Source organism: Anguilla rostrata, chromosome 6 (genome assembly GCF_018555375.3).
Source record: "Anguilla rostrata isolate EN2019 chromosome 6, ASM1855537v3, whole genome shotgun sequence".
NCBI classification, from domain to species: Eukaryota; Metazoa; Chordata; class Actinopteri; order Anguilliformes; family Anguillidae; genus Anguilla; species Anguilla rostrata.
Window position 1 is genome coordinate 54,615,042 of NC_057938.1, and position 23,845 is coordinate 54,638,886.

General features: G+C 44.6%; 3 protein-coding genes across 4 annotated transcripts in view; 1 reads left to right on the top strand and 2 right to left on the bottom strand.

Moving 5' to 3' along the window:
- fndc1 (fibronectin type III domain containing 1) overlaps nucleotides 1-8,901 on the bottom strand; it is a 48,278-nt gene extending 39,377 nt beyond the window's left edge. Inside the window, exon 1 of one of the 2 annotated variants that reach the window (XM_064340643.1) lies at nucleotides 8,613-8,802. In XM_064340643.1, the coding sequence (XP_064196713.1) occupies nucleotides 8,613-8,685 (73 nt within the window). In that variant the 5' untranslated portion in view covers nucleotides 8,686-8,802. Of the gene's footprint in view, nucleotides 1-8,612 lie in introns of both variants that reach the window. The other variant, XM_064340642.1, reaches the window with a different exon arrangement.
- Nucleotides 8,902-12,894: 3,993 nt separating this feature from the next.
- On the bottom strand, nucleotides 12,895-14,402 carry cimip2c (ciliary microtubule inner protein 2C). Its single transcript, XM_064340651.1, has 3 exons — nucleotides 14,200-14,402; nucleotides 13,621-13,894; nucleotides 12,895-13,370 (listed from the first exon to the last, which is right to left on the bottom strand). Exons 1-3 carry the CDS (start codon nucleotides 14,271-14,273, stop codon nucleotides 13,263-13,265), a joined length of 456 nt encoding a protein of 151 aa, XP_064196721.1. The 5' UTR covers nucleotides 14,274-14,402; the 3' UTR covers nucleotides 12,895-13,262.
- A 94-nt stretch (nucleotides 14,403-14,496) lies between these two features.
- Nucleotides 14,497-23,845, top strand: part of otofa (otoferlin a) — a 92,610-nt gene continuing 83,261 nt past the window's right edge. Inside the window, 2 exon segments of the mRNA XM_064341256.1 lie at nucleotides 14,497-15,228; nucleotides 20,572-20,630. Coding sequence (XP_064197326.1) covers nucleotides 15,150-15,228; nucleotides 20,572-20,630 — 138 coding nt within the window. The 5' untranslated portion in view covers nucleotides 14,497-15,149.

Here is a 23,845-nt window from a genome sequence, read left to right on the forward strand (position 1 = left end):
ACACGCTACTGGAGTTAAGCGTACTATATCAGAGTTGATTTAGCTCTGAACATTTTAGTATGTGTGACTCTGTCTGTTTCGTTTACACTGGAGGAACTGATGGCTACGACAGCCAAATAACACCTCCACAAATACTATTACCAGACGACAGGACAAAATAAATCCCATCATGCACGGCTGGAAATTCTGCGTCAGCTTTATCACCTTCTACCCAGCAAAATGTGCCATGTGAAATCAGCACTGACAGAGTAAACTGTAAATTGATAAGAGAACTATTTGATTCCATTTGCGCTCATATAAACTGACTGAGCTGAATTCACGCTGCACATTCTGTTGTGTACGAGAGAACTCTTGTTTCAGGCAAATTCATTTTTATTTGACCCATTAACAATCGTCTTAATGGTCAATATCTTTTTATGGGGAAAGGGATGTAATCACATTTTATTGGTCTCATTAAAAGAAAAACAAATCCCCCCCCACACACACACCACACACACACACACACGCACACTCACACACACATGCACACATAATCTCTTACTCTTCTCCTAGTGGACCTCGGTCAGGGGTGTCCAATCTTATCAGAAAAAGGCCGATGTTGCTTAAGTAGATTTTTGCTGTAGCCCAGTACAAGGGCACCTGATTCAACTAATGAGCCAATCACAGTCTTCAATCAAGACGTTGATAAGTAGAATCAGGTGTTGTCGTTCTGGGCTAAAACAAACACCTGCACCCTACGCCGGCCCCTTTTCCCATGAGACCAGAGAGCCCCTGCCCTAAGACACCCAGCTCATCTATGGCTACCATAGCAACAGACTAGAGAGCATCCGGCACTGTATCAAGCCTGGGCTGGAACACCCACACAGTCTCTGCCTGAACTACATGACCCAGAAAGCTGTTCTGCGCATTGACAACACTGCAAAAAAACGAAGAAAAAAATAAATGCCCTGCTTCCTGATCTCAGGAGGAAGTGATGTCATGCGCTGAACACTCCAGAAATGGCCGTGTTTCGAGACGTGTTAGAATAACGCCGCCTGGTTGTTTTTTGTGCCCCGTGTTTTTTGGCAGTTAAAAACGAAGAAAAGGGGACCCGTTTGAAGCCTCATATACCTCATACCACAGCCAATTAGCAAGAGTTTTGTTTCCCCGAATGTTATAAACCAACACGGGCTCCCCACAAAACATGGCCGCCATTTACCAGCCAGGGGAGGAGCAGACAGCCGAGGTCGGTTTGATCCGATTCGACTGGATTTCATTTGAACTGATTTATTTGCACACCAGACGAAAAGAGAAAAAAAGTTTGGGAACGCAAACAGAATGCGCAGACGAAGATGAAAGAACCCCCGGGGGTTCCGGAATGCGGTCCGACCGTCCAAACGCATTCGCGGCATGACGTAAGCAAAAAAAAAAATAAAACGTGTGTTTCCATAACGAGAGGGTAAATAAATGAACATCAAACCACAGCGAAAAGTGGAGAGAGTGAGGAAGAAACAAACAAAACACATATGTATTTATACCCTGTTGATGAGTATGTATATAGGGGAATAACTATGAGAACAGTGAGAAGAGACCTGTGGTTGATTGCAATGATGGGACTGCAAGCAGAGCAAGCGACACCGGCTACGCTAACTTTTCACGCCATGTTTTAACAGCAGACGCTGGAGTGCAATTTAAGGCCAGGTGGTTTCCACGGTTCCCTCCATCTGTTTTATCCACAGGTAAAGGTGAAAGGGGAACCTGCCAACCCGCCCCCATACCTGGGGCTTGGAAAGCTCATGTGTTTAGCATCAGGTGCGAGATTCGCACACCTGCGACCAATCTCATGTTCACAAACCCAGCTCCCAAAAACAGTCGCTCTCTCTGTGTGTTTGGTATGAGCAGTCTGTTCATTTCCACATGAACTAAGCCAACTGAGCAAATCCCAATGCGGGGCAGAGCTACGCGTCGCACGATTAACCTGCTCGTGTTTTGTGTGATGTGTTAAATCCCTGCGTTTTCCCATGCACATACATTCACACCCTCCCTGAGCATTGGCAAGAGCACATAGTCCACTGCCTTATCCATCACAATCCCTGAGACGCAGCCAAGAAAAATACCACCAGCTTACAATGGCGCCCCCTAGTGTGCCACTAGGGCACAGGCCCGTGAACGCCTCTCACGCTCACTTACACAGATACAGAGATTAGTGGAATAAAAATACGCTGTCCGGTTCAAGTGCCACATGTACCATCTGTTCGCTCTCAGACCTACTGCAGCTACAGAGTTGGAAAACATTTTTAAAAAATGTTATTTTATTATTAATTTTTTCTTTTCTTCTTTTTTTAATGTCCGCTTTCTTTCCTGGCGGGAGCCTAGCAGACAGATTTACGACGGCAGTGCACACAGACGGGACAGACGGCGCAGATATCAGCCTTCCACGGCGGGACGTGGGGGCGGGGGGGGGGTTGTTGTCCCTGGCAGAGCGACCCGCTCCTGCTCTGTCAGCGGTATCACCAAGACGCCCCCCCCCCCCCCAGAAGTTAGGGGAGGCGAGAAAGTTCCACTTCCTCCTCAGACAGGAAGTGAGCTAGCCCTCCGTGTGGCGTGAGAGACGACTCTGGGCTGCCTTCTCATCGGCAACAACTTTGGCTGTGCGCTCCGATCCGTAAGCTACGTTCCCTTGTCCTCGATCAGCTGTTTTTGCTGCTTTGCCGAACGGTATTTCTGTGACGTGTCTGATTTTTTTTCCGCCACCGTACCCACTCCAAGAGCGCTTTCGGAAAATTAGTTTGTCAGACGTCCGCGAAAGAGATGGAGTCGGGTGTGCCTTCGCAAATCCGCTCGCGCTGACTGCTCTGGAAGGCTGAGCCTAAACAGAAGCACAAGTGGCGAAATATAACACTGATGCGTGCGGGCGGGCAATATGATTAAACGTTTAAATCACCTTAGTTAAAAACCCTGATTGCACGGCCTTTACCGAAAGTAATTACCGAAATTTCCAGGCATCTCCGTTTTCAACCCAAAGGGTTGAAATAAGAGCTCCCTCTCGTTTATACTGTAAACGTCCGTCACTGTTTGGACTTGCCGCCACAAGTTAAGGACTCATTACTGTAAGAGCCTACCTGAAAATAGCGCCTTTGATTGACAGTTCCTTTCAGATTAGCTTGCACAGCTGCGGTGATGCTACACAGTCGGGTATGTAGGACTGCCGTCAGCATACAACACAAAACATTTTAATCTGTCAGCCTTATCTTAACTGAGAAGACTGGGCGAGTGTAACTGCTGAAGTATCATAGAATCATGAAGCAACCTGTGTTTTCCAAAAACAATGCAAGGAACCCAACAGATACAAGCTACAATACAGAGTGTTAAAATTAAATAACTCAGTATCTTTACTTCGTTACATATTTTTATTTTATTTTGTTGCTTTTCAAATATGCAACTCTCATGGCATTGCATATACTGTATATACCTTAAAAGACAGGCACAAAAGTTGGCAGTGTTGGAGGTACGCAGTGGGGGGAGTGTGTTGGGAGGTACGCAGTGGGGAAAGTGTGTTGGGAGGTATGCAGTGGGGGGAGTGTGTTGGGAGGTATGCAGTGGGGGGAGTGTGTTGGGAGGTATGCAGTGGGGAAGTGTGTTGGGAGGTATGCAGGGAAGTGTGGAGGTGGGGGGTGGGAGGTATGCAGTGGGGGAAGTGTGTTGGAGGTATGCGGGGGGAGTGTGTTGGAGTAGCAGTGGGGGAAGTGTGTTGGAGGTATGCAGTGGGGGAAGTGTGTTGGAGGTATGCAGTGGGGAAGTGTGTTGGAGGTACGCAGTGGGGAGAAGTGTGTTGGAGGTATGCAGTGGGGGAAGTGTGTTGGAGGTATGCAGTGGGGAGAAGTGTGTTGGAGGTACGCAGGGGGGAGTGTGTTGGATGTACGCAGTGGGAGGAGTGTGTTGGGAGGTATGCAGTGGGGAAAGTGTGTTGGAGGTACGCAGTGGGGGAGTGTGTTGGGAGGTATCGGCGTGGGTGTGGGGCAGGGTGTTGAGGTTCATGGGAAAGTTGAGCACATAGATGGTTGGGGGTATGGCGTGGGAGGCTCTGGAAATCGATTGATGGGTAGGCGAGCGCCTGGAAACAGCCCTGAGGTGTGCACCTGTGCTAAACCTGCCCCCCCCCTCACTCAGCCTCCACCACGTAACACATTTCTGCCTGCCCCCCCCCCTCTTTTCAAATCACCCAGACTGCCACTGAAAATCGCACCAGGGCTCCCCACCCTGAACATTTGCATCTGATCTTTTAACCCTTTAAGGTGCAAACGATCAGACGTGATTGGAATGTCCCTAACTGAACATTCTAATGCTGACGTAACAAACAATGGAGTTCTAGAACACTGACCTAAAATTTTGGAAAAAAACGTTCCGAAAAACCTTCTCCTCCAAGGGATAAACTTGCAGGCTTGTCAACGTGAACAACACCCATCCAGCCAGCATAAACTACACTTACGAATCTAATTTATATCCCAAAATATTTACTGAACGTTTACTGTCTTGTCTTGTAGTGCATGTCACTTGTCATAAGGAGCTGTTACGTGTCAGTGTTCAGCACTGAATTATGACAGTGCTGTGTGCATGTATTTGTTTTATATCTTATGGTATTTTATGTGAGCAACAACCGTGTCATGTCAGCCAGCTTCTTTGGCTGATGTAGGATATACAATGTTCTGCTCAGCTGAACTGAGTCTAATGTCGAGTGACAATCACGTCAGCTTACTGTCAAGGCAGTCTGCTGTAAGAAGCTGCATTTCTCCCTCTTATTTTGAATATAAAAACAAGAGGAGTAACGTTTCATGTTTGTAATAAAGCATCTTACAGTGAAGGCTTTTTAACTGTAGCAATGGGCATTCTGAACGGAAAATATGAGAACAATTGTTTTTAAATGCGAATTATGTAATTTGCTTGTGTTTACACTACAGAGATTGCACCTGTCTTCTAGCCTGTGTTTGATTACTTTTTTGTGTTTTTTTTTATTTATATTTATTACTGTATCAACTGTGGAAAATCCCTTTAAGGTATAAGATCACAAATATGTGATTGATGCTGATGCAACAATCACTGCTGGTAACTCAAAGCAATGGAGTTCTAGAACACTGACTTAGAACTTGGGATTTTGAAAAAACAAACGTTCCAAAAGACCTATTTTTCAGGGTTAAATAAATGTAATAATCGAATGTAACGTTCGACCGTACTCCAGAGAGGGCAGTGGCTCCTGTTTGTTTCTCTCGCTCGTGTGGGAAATGCGTTTCCCTTTCATTCCCTGCCGAGATGTGACTCAGCTGAACTCTCCGTGTCCGTCAGTCACAGGAGCGGAGAGAGCGTGTTACGCGGGAGACCGCTGATCCGCCAAGTGTTCCGTGTTCACACGGCTGGGCCCGTCTGCAGACGCTGATAAACCTGTCAGGAGCAGACACCTGAAGGACACCTGGGTGGTGCCTCCCTCGACCACCAGAGCTTTCTCTTCCCGCCCATCCCTGACCTGTGACCCCTGATCCCTGACCCCTGACTCAGCCACACTTGCGTGCCCTCCTCCCTATGTTCTCCCTGATAAAGTCTTGTCCGAGACTCACGGGAAATCCAAAATGCAAATTTCTTTTAAAAAGAAAAACTGACAAGAAAAAAAAGAAAAATGAAAAATTCCTCATTTCAGGGCATGGGGGGGAGCAAAATTCTTCTGAGCGTGTGCGGACGTGTTTTGGCGACCAGCGTGCTGTCTGAGCAGGACCACCGGGCGTGGGGATGGGGGATTTGGGGAGGGTCACACTGTAAATGTGATTCATTTGATTTTAAACTCTTACGGACATGGAGACACGCCCTCCTACTCCTCCTCCTCCTGCTCCTCCTCCTTCCCCTTCCCACCTCCCTTAAGACAGAGACTCAGTGGAGGAGCAGGTTATCGCTGGGCGCATTTCCTCCTCAAAAGCAGAGAATCCAGGAGTCCAAAGGGAGGGCTCTCGTCCTTATTCGTTGAGTGATTTGTTTCAAGCATTAAGCAGATGCTCCTACCCAGAGCGACTTACACAGCTTTTGAACTTCTACACGGTGTCCATTTATACACTTTCTATGAGGCTATTTACTGAAGCAATTCAGGTTAAGTACCTTGCTCAAGGGGTACAACCCACTGTTTTAGTGTGTCTCACCTGAGAATCAAACCTGCAACCTTTCAGTGACGAGCCCAGTTCCCCACACCATTAATCCGCACTGCCACCCGTTCCCTTTATTTTTGAGCCAAACGGAGAAGGTCAGCGTCTCAGAAACACGCCAAACAGCTGCTATAATAACTTCAGTCCACACTGACACCGGTGATCTCATTCGCGAGGGGGGGGGGGGGTAAAGGGGACAATCCAGAAAATCGGGGGTGGAGGAGGTGGGGGGGGGGAGGCACAACTCTGAAGTCAGGAACAGAGACATTTGTAACGTGGCAACTAACAATACACAGCAGTCTGTTTCTGAGGCTTCCAAACCCACCTCCTTCTGGGACACACCTCTGAGGAGGGGTGGGGAGGGGGAGGGAGGGGGGCGTTGGACCCTTCTGAAAGAGCGTGACCTAACATATCCTCAAGCTTATTTTCGGGGGGGGGGGGGTCCCCCATTGCATAGCTGCTGCAGGGGCCAAATCACCCCGCCCCCCCATTTTATGTGTTATAAATTAAACTTAACTTTGCATTTTACCGAGGAGTGGGGAGTGGGGGATGGGGGATTGGGGGGAGGGGCATAGAGCAGGACAATCCCGCCAAAAAGGAGGCACAACCCTTCAGTTGCTCACTGGTTTTATCGAAAACCTTTTGATGAAAAACTGCTGGCTCAAATTCTCATGATCGTATTTTTTTTTTAACTTTTTTTTTTTTATGGGAGGAAGGAATTCATGCAATCCACTTGAGCGTTTCTGAACGGTCGTGCTTTCCAGTCAAAATCGCAAACCCCCCCCCTCCCGCCCCCAACCCCACCCCCAAGGGCTTTGCCTATCTGTACTTACCTCTGAATACCGACCCCCCTCCCCCACCCCCGCCCCCCTAACTGTCCATTCCATTAACTCCATCACTGCTGGTCCATCTCCCAAACCCACTGTTTCTGTTTTTGTCGCTAGTGAATGTTGTGACGAGTCTGATTCTAGCCACGCCCACTCGAAGGGAAAATCGGTTGGTCAAATCTCTCTGAAGGACAGGAGGTGGTGGGGGCGTCTTTGCGCTCATAAAAACCTCTCACTTTAACTGCTGTCATAAATTGAGCCATTGCAGAAGCTAATTTTTCTTCTTTTTTTATTATTGGTGAAATATCGCCAGAAGCCTGACGCAACTAAATAAATAAAAAGCGCCCGAGCTCACGGCACGTGGAACTCGCCTGATAACGGACAGACCCCCCCCCCCCCCCTCCGAAAACCGCAGAACTCGGGGGGGGGGCGTCTCCTCTCACTGAGTTTACCATCAGGCCGCTATGCAATCCCCCACCGCAGCCAAATTAGGTCACAGGTTCTGGCTCCGCAGAAGCCACTGGAAATGATGGGATGCCGATCTAACACCTAACGCAAGCCCTGTCATTTAACGGCAGACCCGAAGCCGAAGCTCTAGCCATGTATATGTCTGAAGCCAGTGCACACCGTAATCTTTTTTTTTTTTTTTTTTTTTTGCCAGACAGGAGCATCACATTTTCCTTGCAGAAGCGGCAATGCTGTGGAAAAGGTATAGATATGTGGTCAGATTTCCTCATTCTGCTGCAGCTCCTGTGCAAGAAATCTTCCACAGCAGCGCTATTATGCAAACACCAGACTTTAGACGAGCCAGATTTTCATTTTTTTTTTGTCTGGAAAAAAAAACGTGTCTGGTGTTTTTCTTGCAATTTTTTCCCTTATGTTTTTATACATATGCACTTTGCAAGATTGTCATTTACTGATAACAGGAAAAAAATTATTGCTTTCCTTTTTTGGTTGTGTTTTCCAGGAATTTTTGCTTTTTCTGGAAACCTGCTAATTTAAACAGTAAGGAAATTTCCATGAGAGAGTGGGTAAACTGTCTGCCAAATTATGATCACATAAATCAAAAAAACAATGTGATAATATGCTTACTGTCATTAGAATGGTCAGTCTCTTACCAAGTACAGCACATGCACACATCATGCTATCTCTCTCTGTCTCTCTCTCTCCTACACACACACACACAGTATTGAAGTCCATCCAAGCAATGCCCTTGCTGTTAATATTCTACAAATGATGCATTAGAAATAAGTATAAATATTTAAATATTCTCAAGCACACAACTGTGTTAAAAAGTATTCCTGTTGTGTTGCCGGGCTATGACCTAATTAACCTCCCTAATTTTCACTTATTAACCCCAATCTCTCCACTTGAATACTAAAAAAAGTTTGTTTACAAAAAAAAAAAAGTCAATGATAAATATAATTTTGGACACTCATAAACTACTTCTTTGTCCAATTAAACACATGCAATTTATTCTAAAGAAAAGGAAAACGACCATGCCCCAATCAGCTCTGCAAAAGCAATCCTGCAAGAATGCACTGCAAATATACTTGCATTCTTGCAAACGGAAGGCACGACCCCAGTGCACGTGGAGGAAAGAATATGGGAAGATTTGCCTTACCTGTAGCTCCTGGACTCAGGGCAAACAGTGATAGCGAAAAGGCTAGGAGGGTCCTTACTGTAGTTAGAGACATTGTGAATAAGTGTGATAATCCTGGCGCGCGGGCGCTACAGTGAGTGGGGAACGGCTGAGAAAGATTTCGGAAAAGACAGACGGACACGTCTGACTCTCTCTCTCTCCAACACGGTTCCCCCCTTTGCGTTTGTCTCCCCCTTCTGGCGGTTACCGAGAATCAAACGTAGGCGTCGTCGGGCCGTTCCCCTCCCACTCAACCGACCAGAAGGAAGCTTGCTTTCCACCACTGGGTACCCGCTGTACCGAACTGTAGGCAGTTACGCGGCTGGAGCCCGTCCTCTAAAATTCTAATGATCGTATTCTAATGTGTGTGTGTGTCCTCGCGCCGGTGCGTGCGTGTGCGCGCGTGTTTGTGTGTGTCTGAGCTAGTCCACGTGGACTAGCTCAAGATTGCAACTTATTTTTGAAGGCATTGGCATGACTATGGGCAATGACCTGGTCCTCCACGTATGTCGGGTGAGTTTCCAGCTTAGGGCAAGGTGATGTTTGCCTTCTGACCTTCACTGCAAGAGACAATGTTTAGTTCATCTTCAAGCATCGGCGAAACAGTATCACTGTTTTTATTCGATTTAAATGGAGCCCCACCCTCCTCCGACTCCAGTAGCTTAATAAGCGTATGGCTCTGGTCTTCTGCACAACATTTTTGCCGGGTGACTCAAGACATCTGCTCTGACATCATTCTAATCCACGCGGCTGCCCGTAAAGTCGCTTTAAACACGCGCTGTCAAATCAGTCGGTCCCATTCTTTCGGGAATGCAGGGCGCGCGCACCTGCTTCCACCTTCGAGAATTCTGCCCGCCCGCGGATACCGGGGCCGGATAGGCGCCGAATTTCGTGCGTTGTCAGACGGACAAAGCTACTATTGCATCATGCGCGAAACCGGGCGACAACCTGCATGTGAAACGTCACTGATGAGATTTCAAGGCTGTTCTCGAGCTGAGAGGAAAAACACATGCCTCGACTTCCTCCCTGGTCGGAACGGCAATCTTGGCGGAACGAACCCTCAGTGGAATTAACTGTCAGGACTGTAGCGCCAAAAGTCCTGCAGCTACACCTTAAAAGTCTGCTCTCAAGGACTTGGCACCGGTTGACTGAAATGAAAATGTATAAACTTTGCTGGATTCAGACATTTTGCACAGGTGGACTAAGAAACGAATAAATACATGTAATATATATAGCCTATGTTACAATCCTTCCTGTGGTCTTTGTATATGAGGAGTAAACACTAATGTAAAAAATATGTATAGCAGACGTTTCAAATGTTCATACTTTATGTGTGCCATGCAAGTCGCTGCATTAATTGCTAATACAGATTTCCACAGGGGAAGCCAAGCACGCGTGACATTAGATATAAGTCACGGAGTTCCGTAAAGGAAGCCAAAGAGTCGTGACATATGATATGAGTCACGTATTATAGAATGTAGGAGTACAAACAGCGGAGTAAGGGGCTTTGCTTCAGACTATCCTCGATCTACCACAACATCTGCCGTCTGGCGTTCGGGCTGGTGGTTTATTTGGTAGTTTCCTTTCAAAATATTGAATTGTGTATTGCGGTTAGCAAATTTCACGCATTCTTGTTTGGAAACAATGAACACCATTCATCTGTATGCATGTCAATGCTGTGCTGTTGCCAAGAAGAATAATTTTTAAAAAACGCACAGAGGTGATTGCTCTGAATCTGCTCGCCGGCAGCGTTTAAGTGGACTGTAGTTATTTAACCACACAAAAGGCGAGTGGATGTGGGGTTTTCATAAAACACAGAACTTTTGTGGGGATCATCTAATACGTTGGCGCCGCAGATGGCTGCCTCGGTGTGTTGACCAAAGCAAATTCCTCGTATGTGTAAATGTACTTGGCAATAAATTCGATTCTGATTCTGATTCTGATTCTGATTGAGGGGTAATATCTATTAAAACAGACAGGGACATTTTTATCATTTATTGTCAGACAAAGGAAAGTAACGATCAGAGGAGTCGCTGTTAAGTGACGATTCGTTTAAACCTGTGTGCTCGACTAAAGCTACTTTGATCCCCACTGCGTCTAGTCGTGGGAACCCGCAGTGCTTCGGCTGAATACACTAGACGGAAGGCCTACACACAAGAGATAGCCTACTTTGTACATACCGCAGAATCCACAATCTCTTCGATCATTTATCAGCGTTAACGTTAAGCAAAGTTTCTGTTTTATGGAGCTAATTTAGTGTCGAAACCTACAGTAACAAACAGAACATGTTCGCACGATCCGCAAACAAAGTGTGTTTTGCAAACACGAAACACGATCGTCAAACAAACACAATTTGTTTTGCAAACACAAAACAGTTCTATAAAACATCACGCTTCACGAACAAACACCGCATATTTTACAAATACGAAAAATGTTATCAAAGAAATAAAGCATGGTTGTCAAATACACATTATGCAAACACAGCCGGTTCTGCAAACGCAAAACAAGTTTTAAACAAATGCATTGAGCATTGGAAGCATATCTTCCCACAATATTTCCAACAGAGTATTTTTGTTTGTTAGATTTTGACACTAATTTAGCTCTACACTCTTTATATCCAATGAAAGCCTCGAAATTGATAACTTGAACTGGGTAACAGAATTCCTTTTTTTTCTTGGGTTGCCGCCAGGGGGGATAAAAAATGTCTTCAGTGACTATTTTGTACTTACCGTAGATGAGCTCCCTGTTTTTGCGGAAGACAGCAACCATCTGTATGTAAGAAGAGACGTGATGCTCGAATGGTTACCTGTGCAATACTACAATGTACAGCCAGGTGCAACATGCCCGGAGCAGGAAAATGACACCGGCAATTAGCCTACACACGAAAGCAGAGACCAAGATCGCCATGTTGAATCTTACACTCCGGCCACAGGTGGCGAATGCAGTGCCTTAATTAGTGTTTTTTTACGGTTTGTTTTTTTTGTTTTTTCAACATTCTAGAACTCCATTGGTTCCAGTTGCCTTTAGTGATTGTTACGTCGGCATTAGAATGTTCAGTTAAGAACATTGCAACCACATATTTGTGATGTTACACCTTAAAGGGGTCAAAGGGTACATGTCATGCTGGGGTAGGAGCGGAGAGGGTTCCTCCTGTAATTTGGCTGCCGTCCGAGATTCCTTCTACCTCCCATAGACCGCCTTCAGAACCTCGGACAGCGCCAGTCCCACCTATACAACAAGACACAGCTGAGGCTGATTAGCAATCAACCGTGCTGTAGCCTATTGTCTTCATCAGGCCTGTTTGTATAAAGCCACTGCCTAAATGCGGCCAGCTCTTTTAAGATGGACGCCTTTGTGGATACCACCCGCTGCATGCACTTCACCTGCTACCTGCAGTGCAAGCTCCTTGCGGTTTGTGAGCCACTGATTACATTGTCCCTTGTTTTGAAGTTTTTGTTTTGTTTTACTTTTCTTTTTCTTTTTTTTGTCTTCTGACCTTTTCTTTTATCTGCTGAACTTTCACAAATTTATGATGAAGTATTGTGTTCAACTTTTGCAACAGTCACCAGCTTTGGGGTACCAATTACACAGGCTTTGGATGAAGGAAGTTTAGCCTCTTGTCTGACCACACTGCTACCAATTTGTACAATGCCTAACAGCAATCGCAGAGACTTGGGTTGTAGAAGAGAATGACGTAAAGGTTACTAAACTGAACGGTGTACCCATGGCCCACCTTTAAAAGAAAATGGACTACTTGTAATGTATTTTATAAGCCACCAGGGGGCATTATTGGCCCTACTGAGCGGAAACCAGAGTGCCAGTGTGATTCTCACAATCAAATTGTAGGACAGTTGTCCAATTCTGCCCCCTGCCCCGAGGCACATTCCCACCTACCCCTCTACCCAAACCTAATTGCATATTGCACATTCAAACACTTTTTGGTTAACTTTTCTAACTCGAGGAAATTTGGGATTCTCTAATGAGCACACAGTGGAGAGACTAATGTACAGTAATCTGCACTTGAGAGGAAAAAAATATCCCCATGGCTGTCTAGTGACAAAGATGAATCCTCAGTCTACACGTCCTCGTTTTTGTGTAGGCTTTACATTACTCTTGTGTCAAGTGAGCCTGTTTTTTCCATCTTGTTGGGAATGTTTTCACACTCGACAAAATAGGAATGTTGGTGCACGTAACGCTTTTTATTGCGAGCTCATTTATATGGGAATCGTGACTATGACTTTGGGGTCAAAAACGAACAGCAACGCTGGGAGAAACGGCAGTTTATTTATGGAAACAAAGATAAGTGCATTTGGCTCGAGACGCAGCCAGCGAGTACACACCGTTCTCAGCGCGAGGATGTGAATGAAGGTGTACGGTATTTCTAACACTGATGACAGTCTGAACGATGCTTTTTATCTCGTTAATTAGTTGCTGCCCGACCATGTAGCGGCTATGACTAGGTAGGTTACATGTGTGTAGCCTATATGACAGTTTATAGGGTTCATAGGATGCCTCCAACCGACGAAACACAGTAAGCTGTATTGACAGTCAGTACAGCAATCGTTCCAGGTTTAAGTTTTATTTTTTTATAGTATTTTTTTTTTAAATGGGGAATCATTGTGTATCCCTGGGTTAGCCTTTTGCGCGCTGCTCCTCATGGCCGTGTGCTGTGACAAAATAAGGTACTGGCAGCCGGGTCCCGGTGGTGTCCAGGTAATGCTCCCTGTGTTGGTGCGCGAGCTGTAGGGAGAAGAGAGAAGTGTTAAACGGTCCTGCTTTCGTACTTTACTACATTCTGACCTGACATAATTGAATTATGCTATCCACCTTGTGGTCAACGGCCTGGTTAAACTGTTAGATTTACATGCCCCCAATTTAAAGTTTTTTTTTAATTTTTAATTTTTAAAAAATTTTTCAATCTGAATATTGCTAGACCAAACGATACCAAAATCGTCACCTGACTGGCTCACCTGGTCACCTGGTTGCTCACCTGGTCAAAGTGCTTGAACTCGGCTTGTCTGTCGAAGCCCACGTTCTTGCTCGCCCAGTAGGGGGAGTACGAACGCCTGTCCGGGCCGCGGCACGCGCTACCGGGCGCGAGCCCAGGGTTGTTTGAGTAGATTGACGGAAACATGCAACCCAGGCTGTAAGGGCTCGTGCTGGTTGACATCGCTGCGTAGCGGTAATCCTGAAAGTGTTTTGCGGTGGCGTTTCCAAACGTGTCTCCATAAGAGAACCTCACTGTCGGCACATAGCCGCCATATCTTTAAAAAAAAAAAACTAATATTAATAATACAAACACATGAGCAAAATACTTTGAAACATGTAACTATTCGCAAACATTCACAACCAAGGAACGTTAAGGAAGCTTTCTGATACGTGTTGAATGTAAGTTCACGACAAAGCTTTCAATAGCAAGCTGTATTTCAGTGATATCAAATCAAATGATGTTATTAGTTTGTATAGCCGTCGTCGTCCCCCAGTTTCTTAGGTGTTGTTCCACGCACTGAAACGGCTTTGTTTTCTTCCACGTAATTCCCTTATTTAGTTCATAAAATGATTGACTTACCCGGGCATCACAGCGGGAGAAACGTAGATTGCATTATTATGGGTGGACAGAGTCCCGACGCTTCTCTGCGACATTTAAGGGGGTAGTGGAAACGCTAAACACCCCAGAAATACTTTTATTGCGAATTCTCTGCGCGGGACAATATGGCGCTCGACCTGAGATAGGCAGGCTACCTACTGGACAAACTTGACGTACTGAAAGTACAACAAAGTGTTGCCAGGCAACCGCCTTTTACGCGTGGAATGGAGAGGGGGGTTCACTCTGCAAATCTCAGGATGTCACTTATTTCAAATTACTAGCGTTTTTTTTTTTTTTTTTTTAAATAAAAAAAAACTTAATTTATACAGTATATGGCTTACTTGCTTTTTTGTTTATTCTCAGGTAAAACGTTTCAAATAAACTAGTAGCCTACTGTATGAAGAAACTGTATCAATATTGGTTGGTAGTTGGCCGAGTGCGCGTTTAGTAAAATGCTGAACGCTGCAAGGATGTGTGGTATGCGATAGCCGCACGAATCTCAAGAGAACATCTTCAGTCACGGCGATTTTTTTTTTTCTTCTAATCTCGACGCCCCCTATGGCACAAACTCGAGTATTTCCCAAGCAGCTGAGTTCTTCTCAGCAGCCTTCGCGCGGAAACCCTGCTGTAGCGAGAGAGGCTTAGAGCAAAGCGCGCGGAACCTAGCCAGCCGTCGTATTGCGGGATGAAATGAAAGCCGTTTAATTATTTAGACTTTCTTTCTTTGGAGGGATAAAGCGGGTGCTGCAGAGAAAGAATGGGAGGAGAAAATTATTTTTCGTTTCATCAGGGAGAGAGCCGCTGAAAATGCACCAGTTTCCAGTTCTGACTTAAAAGAGCAAAGCCGTTATACATATGCATATCATCATCGTTCCTTCTCCTGAGACAAAACTGCCGTTTCTCATCAAGTGGTGGACCTTCTCCCGTCTGCCATGGCTCTCGTCGTCCAGCTAAAAAGGGTTACAGACCTGCGGGGAAAGGGAGACAGGATTGCTAAAGTGTCATTCCGAGGTACCGCGTTGCCTTATTTGCCCTTTCGTGTGTAATTGATTAATTTAAAGTTTGTGGGTGTTTTTTTTTTAACCGTTTGGCGCACGCCTGATTTTGGCTGACCAGATTGCGGGCGGGTCGTAGTTGATTTTGCGGTCGGAATAAAAAAAAAACAACGAGCAAACAAAACGCCCAGTTTTGGGAATACTGGCGAATGTAAGACCAAAAACGACGAGTCCTTTGCTTGGTGTTACCTCGCATGGTTCGGCGGAAAAGTTGGGGAAACCCTTGCCTCCGCAGTGTCGCTGTGTAATACAAAATCAACCCTCATCCTTTTGGGAGGGGGCGATAGCCGCGCGGAGTTGGAGAGCACATCGTGGGACACCAGTGTTACCCGTGTAATAGACGAACTGAAGTCTCTCCATACATTTTACATGAAACGTATAATTTGTTTTGTCTTTTGGGTGTACATTAAATTCTCTATTAAACGTGTGCTCTCCTGATTAATAATACACATGCGGGACTGTACTGTCCTTATGTATTAATGTGGGGAGTTCCGGGCTTTTCAAATACGCTTTCTGGTGTTCATGTTACTGTTCAATTTATACGAATGAATGGGACTCTGGTCTAGGTTTGCGTCGTTTAAATGGCACGCGCCCTTCTCGTATATGTCCGGCGATGATGTTATATGGGCGTTTTGTTTAAGGTCGCTAGTAGATGTATTTTATTGTGATAGCTGACGGATGTAGATTGTATAGATTTTAGGTTGTAGTCCTGCTGCCGGTCCTCTACTTTTTTTCCTTTACCTTGTCAGGGAAGGGCACGCCAGCATTGACCATTCCGCTGTAGAGCATAGATGTTTATTGTGCAGTACCCCCCTACCCCCCGATAAGAATAGCATAATGCTGTGTTATTGTACGTCATCTGCTGAAAACACTGGCTTGCAATTTCACGAGCCTGTACAACTCAAGTGGGACATCTCTCTCTCTCTCTCTCTCTCTCACACGCACACACACACACACATACATGCACTCACCCCAAGACCACATACCACATGACCACACACATTTGCCTTCATAATTGTGATCAATACTGTCCGATCAGTAAGCGAACATAAACAGCTTAATGTCCCATACAGTCTTCAGGCTGTTTGGTATTGATTATTGATTTGCATTTTACTGCCCAGCGGAGTTTAAGCTACATACTACTCCCCTCTCTGCTTTGAATAATTTAATGTGTAGAGACAAAATATGAAAAGGCTAAGAGTCGATAACTGCATAAAATGTTTTTTCTCATCTCAAAAAGGTTCTGGGTGGCTTGGAGAAGGAAACAATGAAAGCGGATGGGTTTTAAATAACAAGACCCACAACATTGTTACAATAAACATTAAAGGTTTATATTTTCAGAAGCAGATGATAAATGAAAGCATGAAACTCTAACAGAGCTAACTCTTACATAAACTCTGTACGAGTTGATTTAGAGCTTAAAATTTTACCATGTACAAAAACTATGGACAATGACACACAACAGTTTATGAACAATCTGTGAAATGCAGCCTAAGTAAAATAATGATGGAACTTTCATGTAAAAAAAGACATCCAAATTTAAATGGGGGAGAAAAATTGAAACGCGATGTAATCCGCAGCTGAAACATCTTGTCACAACAGGATGACAGGTGGTCAACTACAGAGTAACGAGAGGTATTATGCACAGTGAGCCAAGACAACAAATACTATGATATATTATACACAAAGGCAACTTCGTCTCATACCCGTTGAACTGACAGGTGGATGGCAGGTTGATGTGTGGCCATGGTGACGGGGAGGGCATTTAACCAGCCGAAAAAACCTCACGCCTGACCTTATGACTCATCCCCGAGCTCGATATGGCATCCGCCCACAACAACGAACCACTCCCTTTTCCTCTCCAACCGCTTGCTTTAGGGAAGAGCCAATGAGGGTCGATTTCATCGTTATGAATTCCGTCCATTGTTACATCATGCCCGTCATGGCAACCAATAGAATGTTGTGTCGTGCTTATGCGCGAGTAATGAGTAGCGTAGTACGATTTAGTTCGTTTACATGCAACTTGGAGTGGCACAGTGGTGCAGTGTCACCTCACAGAGAGAAGGAGTTTGAATCCTGACAGAGTGAGAGAGACAGAGTCTTCTGCCAGGTGTTCCAGTTCCCTCCCAACCATCCTAAGACATGCTGGTCAGGCTAAATGGAGACTCTAAATTGCCCATAGGAGTGCATGTCTGGAGGAATGGTGTGCAATGGATTGGCAGCCTGTCCAGGCCGTGTACTTGCCTCTCTCCCACTGCATGCTGGGATAGGCTCTTGCATTGGTGCATCTCTCTCAAACCCAGCAGTGACTCTTGTCTGAAGCTGGCACTGTGGTAGCGGTGATGCTGAAGCTGCTCTTGCTCGCGCCCGTCCCTATTCCCTCGACAACACTGCTTCTGTATAGTCCCGGAATGTTCCGTCTGTGACAGGAACAGCTGTCGAATTCAGTAGAGCTGTCTGCTATGGAGCCAGTTTTCACATTTTGTACACCAGGTGTAAAAACAGGAGTTTTTATCGGAGCGAGTTTGAAAAACAGCAGTAACACGCAGTGCAGGGATTTGAAAATTCGAGACAATTTTCATGGTTTCACGTACCCTGCTCTGGGGACAGTTCTTTGTAAAAATGGATAAATGCAAAGTGGTGTTGCGTTCATATTTCTGAATTGCATTTCCAGTCTTTTGGGTAAAATAAACCTGGTTTACAGGCTCATTTACATGCTCTTGGCAATATTATTATCATTGTAACCAATTGCATTGTACTAAAAAGGCAATATTTCAGTCATTGTAGTAGACTGTATTGCTCTAAAGAGGCGTTTAATATAGATACACAGCTTCGCTTTTTAAAATGGATCCACAGTTTGCAGAAATTCTATATTAAGATGGGCGTCTATGTGGTGGTGTGTTTAATTGACAGTGCTTTACAGCATGGAGTGGGTGTTGGACTGAGGTGTCTGTCCGTGTTTACCCATTTCACTGAGATTGGGGCCCTCTCCAACAGCTAGTTAATTTTTGGGGGTGCCTCAACGTGAAAAGGTTTGGGAACATCTGCGCTGAACAATCTGTACCTGAGCACTAAGCACCTGAGCTAGTTGGGAAACTGTGCTGTACCTGTGCCGTAAACCCAAAGAGGTTCAGGTGGAACAGTAAATGGGAAACTCCTGGAATATCTTCATCCAAGTAATCAGCAGTGGGTGGCAGTGTAGTATAATGGGTGAAGGAACTGGTCTTGTAACCTTAAGGTCATAGGTTTGATTCCTGGGTAGGACACTGCCGTTGCACCCTTGAGCAATGTACTTAACCTGCATTGCGTCAGTATATATCCAGCTGTATAAATGTAATGTAGATGATATGTAGGGGCGACATAGCTCAGGAGGTAAGACCGATTGTCTGGCAGTCGGAGGGTTGCCGGTTCAAACCCCGCCCTGGGCATGTCGAAGTGTCCTTGAGCAAGACACCTAACCCCTAACTCCTAACTGCTCTGGCGAATGAGAGGCATCAATTGTAAAGCGCTTTGGATAAAAGCGCTATATAAATGTTGTCCATTTACCATATGTAAAAAGTTGTGTATCTTGCTAAATGCCTGTAATGTAATGTAAGTAATCAGCATGTAAGTAATAAACATGTAAGTTTGTAGTTCTGGTTTGTAACTGGTGCCTTCAAATATCCATTAATTCTGTTATGTAACTTCGTCATAAACTTTAAGTAGATGTATGAGATTTGAACTAAGAACCAACAGACCTGAGATGGAAGTTTCTATATTAGGAATGTCCTCCTGAGACTAGGCAGAAAAAAAAGAGTAATTTTTTGGAGATGATACAAGTGTCTTGGATGATAAAAACGTTGCAGGAAAACTGTTTTCATTTTTATTGAATGTCCCCTCGTAGTGTTGTGTTGGATTTGGCTTAGTAGAATATATGGTTTTTGAGATTAAGACCAGAGACACATGTCCCCAGCGGGGGAGAAAAATGAATCGCTGGGTCTTAGGAGTTGACAGTCTGGTTAGTGTATATCATCTCTGTTTGCGCTGTAGATACACACACACACAATACCTTTAACAGGTATCTGATATTATATTTGTCATCGTATTTTTAATAATGTTTGATTCAATTTCGTGACCGTAGTTGTCCGTAGCTTACTGACAAAAAAAATAGAAGATTTATTAGTTACACATAATTATAGATCATTAAGATAAATGTTGACAATTCAAATCATGTTACCATGAAAACTAATTAATAAAATGTGGTTAGTCATCGTCTCTGGAGCCCTTGTGATTCTGTCTTTGATATAAAGGAAATGAGACCGTTTTGACCCATCGGGTTTCTTACGGGTTACTTTTAGTGGCCAGTATAATATAACGTGTTGCAGTGTGCTAGGAGGTAATATTGTAAAGGCGATATAGGGAAAGCATTGCTCTGAGGACATTACCTGTCTGTTTTTAATTACAAGAGGGTTTATGTGATGAATAAGCCAGAGCTGGATTGTGAAACTTCCCGCTTTAAAAAAATGAGACGTAATGACGGCTTGAGCAGTAATGAATTTGGTTCGTTCCAGCTGGGCTCATGAGATGGTTCGTGTTCTTCCTTCAGGTCTTCTAAAATCCATCCATCCTTCTATCCATCCATCCATCCATCCATTATTTACACCCGCTTATCCTGGGCAGGGTCGCGAGGGGTGCTGGAGCTTGTCCCAGCATGCATTGGTCATTCCCAAATGTGAATGAAAAATCTAATTGAAAGGGAATATGCTGTACTGTGTTTTTTAAAGCCATCTGACAATTGTTAGTTTCTGCAATAGATTGGTGGCCTGAGATTCATTGACTCATGTCCCCTACAGGGGACGAAAATTAACTGCTGGGTTTTGACATCGACTGGAACCCTGGGTCCCTGAGTGATCCTGATTCATAACTGTGCTTCAGCCTGTGGGGTTCACAGTGAGAGAGAGCAGCAGTGTGGATTAGGCTGTCCTATTGAATGCTGAGGGTTCCTGTGAATGACTAATGTAAAACGCGATTAAAAGACAGCTTTGAGCCTGCATTCATAAAATTTCTGAGTGGGAGTATGTGGACCAGGGTGGCGTTGTAGCAGACATCTTCCCTGGCTCTTTGTATCTAGATGAACTGCACAGTTAAACGATGTGTGTGTTGGTGGGAGAATCTTCAGATCGTATCCTTGACCATTCTTCCCCACACTCACAGAACTTTACAGAACTGTTTTAAAGGTATTTAGTGGTGTATTTATTTGTTTATGCATTTGTTTCTTTTGCTACTGTAACTAATGGACTGTCTTTGTTCCGTCCGACAGGGCTGTCCTTCTACACGCGTGTCCTGGAGAACTGCGAAGATGAGGCCAGGTTCGATGAGGTCAGTGCTTTCCAGGGGTCACAGATCCCCCTCTCTCCGCCCCTTTAAAAAAAATATGGCAGCATTTTAACCCCTTAAGGTATGAGATGAGATCGTATGTGATCAGTATGTTCTTAACTGAACATTCTAATGGTGATGTAACAATCACTGCTGGGATTTGAGAACAATGGGGTTCTAGACACTTAGAATTCTCACTTAGAATTCTGAAAAAAAAACATTCCTAAAGACCTACTCTTCAAAGGATTATAAAGCAATTTTGAACAGATCACCTGTTCTTCCACAGCCTCCCTGTGAAGACCTGTCTTCACTGGTTCAGCTTTTTTTGTGTGGGAGAAAACATTTAATTGACAGGAGTGAGAATAATTTATTTTTTGGTACAGCAGGCCATATGGACTTACTGTAGAGTTCAGATGTTTCACTTGAAAAAAAAAAAAAAGTTCTCTTGGGAAACAACGAAGATGCAAGAAGTCAAACTAAAATCTTTTTAAAAAATTGTAATGAGGTGTTATTAGCTACTGCTTTCCTCACAAACAGCCACTGCACTCGGTCTCATACATCCCCATTACCCACAATTCCCATTTCAGCTGCAGAGACGCATGGAGTCACCCATTAACCCTTAGCAGCCAGTGCTTTTATATCCAGCGTTTATGTCTTTTCTCGTACGGCTGAGAGAGTGTAATAATGAAAAGCCCATAATGAACATTGCTGTCTAAGCAGCACCATCCTACAGGGGAAATACTGATGCAGTTCCAATGTAAATGAGTTGCAGAATTGATCATAAAGAGCACTTGTAGTAAACAAGTGGCGGAAGGTCTGGGAAACGTAGTCCAACCCTTGGGGTTCACTTGTCGGGCCTCTGGGTCCTCGGTTCTGTCTCTCAGCTCATTTTGTTTAAGGGGTGAAGCCTCAAGAATGATAATTTATTCATTTAAGGTGTATTAATCCTTTTTACGGTGGCGAGCTCACCGTTATGTGACTGGAATGTTATTCACTGAACATTCTGTTGGTGATGTAACAATCACCACTGGTGTCTGCAAGCAGTGGAGTTCTAGAACACTGACTTAGAATTAAAAAAAAAAAAAAAAAATAGCTGCTGTTGTCAGAGCTGCAGGCTGGCAGGGTGCAGACTGTTCTTCCAGCGCCGTGGCGATCTCTTGTTTGGGAGATTGTCTGGTCGCTAGTGCATTTACCCAGCAGGAGGCTCCAGGAGGAGGATTGGATTTAAGAGTAGTGTTAGACTCCTTGCAGCGTTGAGATTCCCTTCTTGGCAGGACACCAATCTAACACTTCCGTTGTTTCCCCCCAGGAAATCGACTCATAGGACCAACTCATATTTTAGGCTGTGAATGCAGTTTAGAAAATCCAGTTATGCCAGGGCCACGGTGTGATTTCATTCCTTATTGGAAATTCTTGCGCGGTGGACATTTTTTGCTTAACTCTTACAGTGAGAGATCATTATCAGGTTGCAGTAATATCCCCTGCGTTTCACAGAAGTTCTGACATTTGTACTTTCGTAAAAACACATTTTCTCTTTCTTTTTTTTAGCACAGTTTTTTTTTTTTTTTATTAAATGAAAAAATTGGCCTATTATGTGGAATGCCCAGTTTAATCGCGGGTCTAATTGCATAATGGAGTGGCTTGTGGAGCGAAAAACTCATTTGCACAGTCCCTCGAGTGGAATGAGTTTTACTGCACCACGGCACACCGCTGCTGCAGTAAACTGTTGTTGCATCCGAGCTTTTGAAAAAGGAATTCCGGTTCCATGTGCTGCTGCAGGAGTCTGGTCAGGAGTCGAGTCATGTCGCTGCGTGTGCGGCAAAGGGCTGTTTTCAGCAGCTGAGCGATTAGCAGTTATCGCCGTGACGACGGAGAGCCGTTTCGGATGTGCTGTCTCCGCGTTCCCGCACTGATAGCAGGGGTTTGGTTCCTTTGTTTTGGGCATAACCAGGAAAGCAGACTAATTACTAACTGCGCACAGACTCCAGACTCACCATAGTGCACCCTGGGTAAAACGTCCTTGCTTTGTAGTCAAGCTTTCAGCTGCACTGTTGAGTGACTTAACATCCTCCTGCTCAAGTTGTTTGATGTACGGTACAGTGAGGTTATGTTTATTTATTTATTTTTCTCCCCAACAAGAGAGACCGTTGGCGGTGGAGAGTCACAGATTCTTTTCCTGTTAGTGAGTACCACTGTGTGTTTGCGCTGGGTCCTGCCCAGAGACTGTAAAAAATATGGACAAAGCTACTGTGACGTCACCCATTGACTCTCCGTGGGTCTCCGAAAATACGTTTTGAAGCTCAATGGCGGGCGCGGCCATTTTGGAGTTGGAGCCAAAACCACAGAGTTTAAAAGCCGCTCTGTGATTTTTACAATTTGATTGACAGTCCGGTGCGGAAAAGCCCATCAACCTGAACGAGGCTAGCTGACTGTCTGCCGTTATGTTTTAAAATATATTATCAGATGTTTACGGAGTTTAATTTCCATCCGTGACTGTACTGTAATGTAATCACGTTATATGTATGACATTAAAAATACAATTAGGCTATGTTCAGTTATCTTCAATTCATGTTTCTCAGCAAAACGAATATGCTTAACTAGCATATCAGCTTGCCAGTGAGCTAGGTAGGCTATCCGTGGTTAGCTCACGCATTAGCAATATGAACCACAGGGGAAGAACATTGACTACACTGATGGTCAATCAATCGGAGATGTGTAGGCTACTGGTGATATGACTAGGCTAATTTTCGTATAACTGTCTGGTAGATCTGCTGTTAACCGAGCAAGTTATCGTCGTAGGTTTTCGCCAGTCAGTTAATGAGCCAGTAACTGCTACTACTAGCTACTCCATCGCCGTTTGTGGTGTTCACTTGCTGGGTGACGCTAGCTGACCGATCGTTCGCAAATCACTTTCTACCGAATAAAAATTAACACTGTCAGCGGTTATTAACAAATCTACCAAGTATTTTAATAACTGATCTGCAGGCGTGTAAATATGACAACGCACTTTGTACAGCAAGTTTTCCACCTGGTGCATGAAGACAAAAATAATGTAGCCTACGTTGAATTTCTAATTATTATTAGGCTATCGTTTTTTTCTTGTAAATCATCAAAACCAATGGAGAAAAGCCAATATACGCAAGGAGCCCCCAGAACCGATTCTGAGAACCACTGTCTTAAATGCCTAGCTTGTCGGTCTCTTAAATGCTAAAAACATA

What these genes read in the sequence shown, in the direction of transcription:
- cimip2c (XM_064340651.1), bottom strand. Translation starts at nt 14,273, where the DNA reads ATGTCGCAGAGAAGCGTCGGGACTCTGTCCACCCATAATAATGCAATC. An exon ending in TCTCCCGCTGTGATGCCCGG is followed by an intron (nt 13,895 to 14,199) that starts GTAAGTCAATCA and finishes TTTTTTTTAAAG; the next exon opens with ATATGGCGGCTATGTGCCGA. An exon ending in AGTTCAAGCACTTTGACCAG is followed by an intron (nt 13,371 to 13,620) that starts GTGAGCAACCAG and finishes TTCTCCCTACAG; the next exon opens with CTCGCGCACCAACACAGGGA.